The following is a 3,619-nucleotide window of genomic DNA, read 5'->3' on the forward strand; positions in this document are numbered from 1 at the left end:
ATATTTTGCGGCATGCATCAAACCCACGCTAAGGACTAAAATAGCCTAGACGTGAGGGGGAGTGTTGAATATAAATACACTGCCTAGTTTCTTTCCATCAGTTCGGACTTTTAGTTCAGTTAGCTAGTGCAGCAATCTTTCACTCCATAGAAATTGTTATTCTAGATCTTAATTTATATATTCATCTTGATGGCATTCATCACCGTATCCATCAATATTATTAATGCATATATAAACTATTGAAAATTCATGTATAACACAATGAAATCACTGGTCCATAGGATTTTACTTAGAAAATTGGATGAGGACATGACCACGAAAGGCTTCGTAACCCCACGTACCCAAGAGAGGACATGCCACCACCATGGAAACCTACATAGTGCAAGACCAAAGACTACACACATGCGCGCGTAATTCATGGGACAAGTATGAAAGGGTGTGGTCTTCACCAAAATCCATAAGACTTGAATCAATCCCAGGACTTGGAGGCTTGTGCTCGCATGCCAACACTCATTTTAGGTCGCACGTGATCAGGGAAGATGTAGTTTCTAGCTTAAGCTAACCTGACACATCTTCCATGGAGGATGCCACAAACAAGCCCCAAGATCGTGAGAGAAACCAACTGTACCACATGAATCCAAGCAAAGTACAACCGGAAGCAAATCTCCACACACAATACAAAGAAAATCAGCTAGGGAGTGGGGGCACATATGCCCACTGTGAATATATCGGACGAGTGATACTTCCCGCCCGCGAGCTAGCCGCACCGCAGTTGATAACATGGTATGATGTGGTATTGAGTCATATGGCCACCACAAAATCTAGGAGCGTGGCGTATTTTGAAGGAGCATGTCCCAAGGAAACAAAGTCGTGAACCTTACCGCCAATTTCCGCCATGTTAGTTTTGCTCCCCGATGTCCTCCGGTAGTGGAGAGGGGGGAGATGCAAACTTTGAGGTGGTCTTGTGAGTTAGGGTTTCTGCCGCCCTAGTAGAGAAATGTGGGAACCTTCATCTCTTTTGTTAAAAAATAAAGATAATTTCTATATATACCTATACTATCCTAACAACACGTCTTCATAGCTCTATGGAAAAAAGTTGTGTTTATGATCACACGAATCTCGAGGTATTATTAAACGGCGGTGATGGAGTGGAGTCATCTATGCATGGAAGTCTTCTCCGTAGCTCAACTTCATTGTTATCACCATGGTTATCACTCAGTACCATCTAGCCGAGTGCCAGTCACTCAGTAGCATGCTTACCTACTGGCTAAGTGGAGAGCCTATATAGCTAGAGACCCTGACTGCACTCCTCACTCACCTCATCCCAGGCCTAGGCCTCCCCTTAAGCTTCATCTCTTCTCTGCTAGCTAGCTCTAGCTGCTCGATCACGAGATCGTGAGAGAGCAAGAGAGGCCAGCGGCAATGGCGGACGCGGTTGATGCTCGTCGGGTGTGCGGGATGCCGGAGAAGGCGCAGCTCCACGTGGCGATGCTGGCGCTGCAGTTTGGGTATGCCGGTTTCCACGTGGTGTCGCGTCTGGCCCTCAACATGGGCATCAGCAAGCTCGTCTTCCCCGTGTACCGCAACATCATCGCGCTCATGCTCCTCGTCCCCTTCGCCTACTTCCTCGAGAAGAAGGACCGGCCGCAGCTCACCCTCAACTTCGTCGTCCAGTTCTTCTTCCTCGCGCTCTGCGGCATCACGGCCAACCAGGGCTTCTACCTGCTGGGCCTTGACAACACGTCGCCGACCTTCGCGTCGGCGATCCAGAACTCCGTCCCGGCCGTCACCTTCGCCATGGCCGCAGCCCTCCGCATAGAGAAGGTGCGGCTGGACCGGCGCGACGGCGTGGCCAAGGTGGTGGGCACGCTGGCGTGCGTGGCGGGGGCTTCCGTGATCACGCTGTACAAGGGCCCAACCATCTTCGGCCCCGCCGGCGCCGGCGACGACAAGGCGTTGCAGCAGGTGCCGTTCTTGGCGGCGGTAGCTGGGGAGGGGAAGAACTGGACGCTGGGGTGCGTGTACCTCATCGGCCACTGCCTCTCGTGGTCCGGCTGGATTGTGCTGCAGGGGCCCGTGCTGAAGAAGTACCCGGCCAAGCTATCAGTCACCTCCTACACCTGCTTCTTCGGCGTCATCCAGTTCCTCATCATCGCCGCCTTCTTCGAGAGGGACGCCGACGCATGGGTCTTCCACTCCGGCTCCGAGATCTTCACCATCCTTTACGCTGTAAGCATACTCTCCATAACCCCTTCATGCTTAATTCTTAATTAATTGATTTCTGGGGCACAAACTAATTAAGAAACAGATTAAAAGTGGTGCAATGCAGCAAGCTGTACAAAAATTAAGGATCACCTTTTGCATTACTGTAAAGCTACCTTTGGATCACTGTTCTTTGTCGCTCACCAATGCACTTTTAGGAAATATATTGTAGTATGATTTTATAACCAAAGTCAGTGGAGGGCGTGATCATTAGTGTGCAACCAAGAAGCCGGCCCTTACATGTCTCAGATCTCTTAAGCTGTTTTTTTTCCTCAGAAGAGATATCGAAATGATTATGCAGACGTATATATGCATATATCTCATGAGCTGGCAGCCGACATGACAATGAAAAATGCAGGGTTTCATCGCCTCCGGCGTGGCGTTCGCGGTGCAGATCTGGTGCATCGACCGCGGGGGCCCTGTGTTCGTGGCCGTGTACCAGCCCGTGCAGACGCTCGTCGTCGCCATCATGGCCTCCATCACCCTCGGCGAGAAGTTCTACCTCGGCGGCGTCATCGGCGCCGCGCTCATCATAACCGGCCTCTACTTCGTGCTCTGGGGCAAGAGCGAGGAGAAGGCGCGCAATACCAAGGAGGCCATCATCGCCGCAGCCAATTCCTCCGGCGGTGGCGAGCGCGAGATCCGGAGCACCAAGCTGGCCTCCTCCATCACCCAGCCTCTCCTGCCGCCTTCCTCCACCACCTCCGACAACGTCTGAGACTTAGCTGCTTGTTACCTAATATACTAGCTACTATCGTTTCTCGTCGGACGATCGATTGAGAGTAATTTTCTTGTTTAAGATCTGGCTTGCAAGCATGCGTCTGGTGTGGTGAGCGAGCATGCAGACCGACGGATTTGATTAAAACTAGCTAGGATTGCTTGGATCGTGTTTGATTAATTATGGTGTGTGAATTATTAAGGCTTGTTAATTAGATCAGAGAACTTGTACGCTTCATGTATTCATACCCTATCTAAGTACTGTTTACAATGGTGTTTGCAATTAGCAATTAATTTAGTTCCATGCTGAGCTTGATCTCGAGTTCTTGACAGAAGCATGCCTTTTTTTTTCCAAGCAATCCAACAGGATCGATTTTCATTACCATGCTGATAACAAAAATACAGCGCACAGGCATACAAGTGTTATGCCGCATACGGCAGGGGAGAAAGGGGAGGGAGCGCCGCAGATGCTAGCGTTTTTAGAGAACTTAGTTTAAAGCAGGCACTCGGGCCTGTGAAGCTGAACGAACTTTGCACCCAAAAACTATCAGACACCAGAAACTAGCCAGAAGATCTTCATCATCAGGAAGCTTCACTTTGTAAAAAACTAGCAGCTGCATCTAAGGAGACGAGTCAGTCT

General features: G+C 50.0%; 1 protein-coding gene across 1 annotated transcript; it reads left to right on the forward strand.

Annotated features, from left to right (window-relative positions):
• Positions 1–1,294: 1,294 nt before the first annotated feature.
• Positions 1,295–3,257, forward strand: LOC127315492 (protein WALLS ARE THIN 1). The gene is made up of 2 exons (XM_051345978.2): positions 1,295–2,229; positions 2,621–3,257. Exons 1-2 carry the CDS (start codon positions 1,423–1,425, stop codon positions 2,978–2,980), a joined length of 1,167 nt encoding a protein of 388 aa, XP_051201938.1. The 5' UTR covers positions 1,295–1,422; the 3' UTR covers positions 2,981–3,257.
• The last annotated feature ends 362 nt before the right edge of the window (positions 3,258–3,619 follow it).

This window comes from Lolium perenne, chromosome 7, assembly GCF_019359855.2.
Source record: "Lolium perenne isolate Kyuss_39 chromosome 7, Kyuss_2.0, whole genome shotgun sequence".
NCBI classification, from domain to species: Eukaryota; Viridiplantae; Streptophyta; class Magnoliopsida; order Poales; family Poaceae; genus Lolium; species Lolium perenne.

Excerpts from the sequence above, each read along its gene's own strand:
- LOC127315492 (XM_051345978.2), top strand. The coding sequence starts at position 1,423 with ATGGCGGACGCGGTTGATGCTCGTCGGGTGTGCGGGATGCCGGAGAAG. Across the intron at positions 2,230-2,620 it reads TCTTCACCATCCTTTACGCT|GGTTTCATCGCCTCCGGCGT; the intron begins GTAAGCATACTC and ends TGAAAAATGCAG.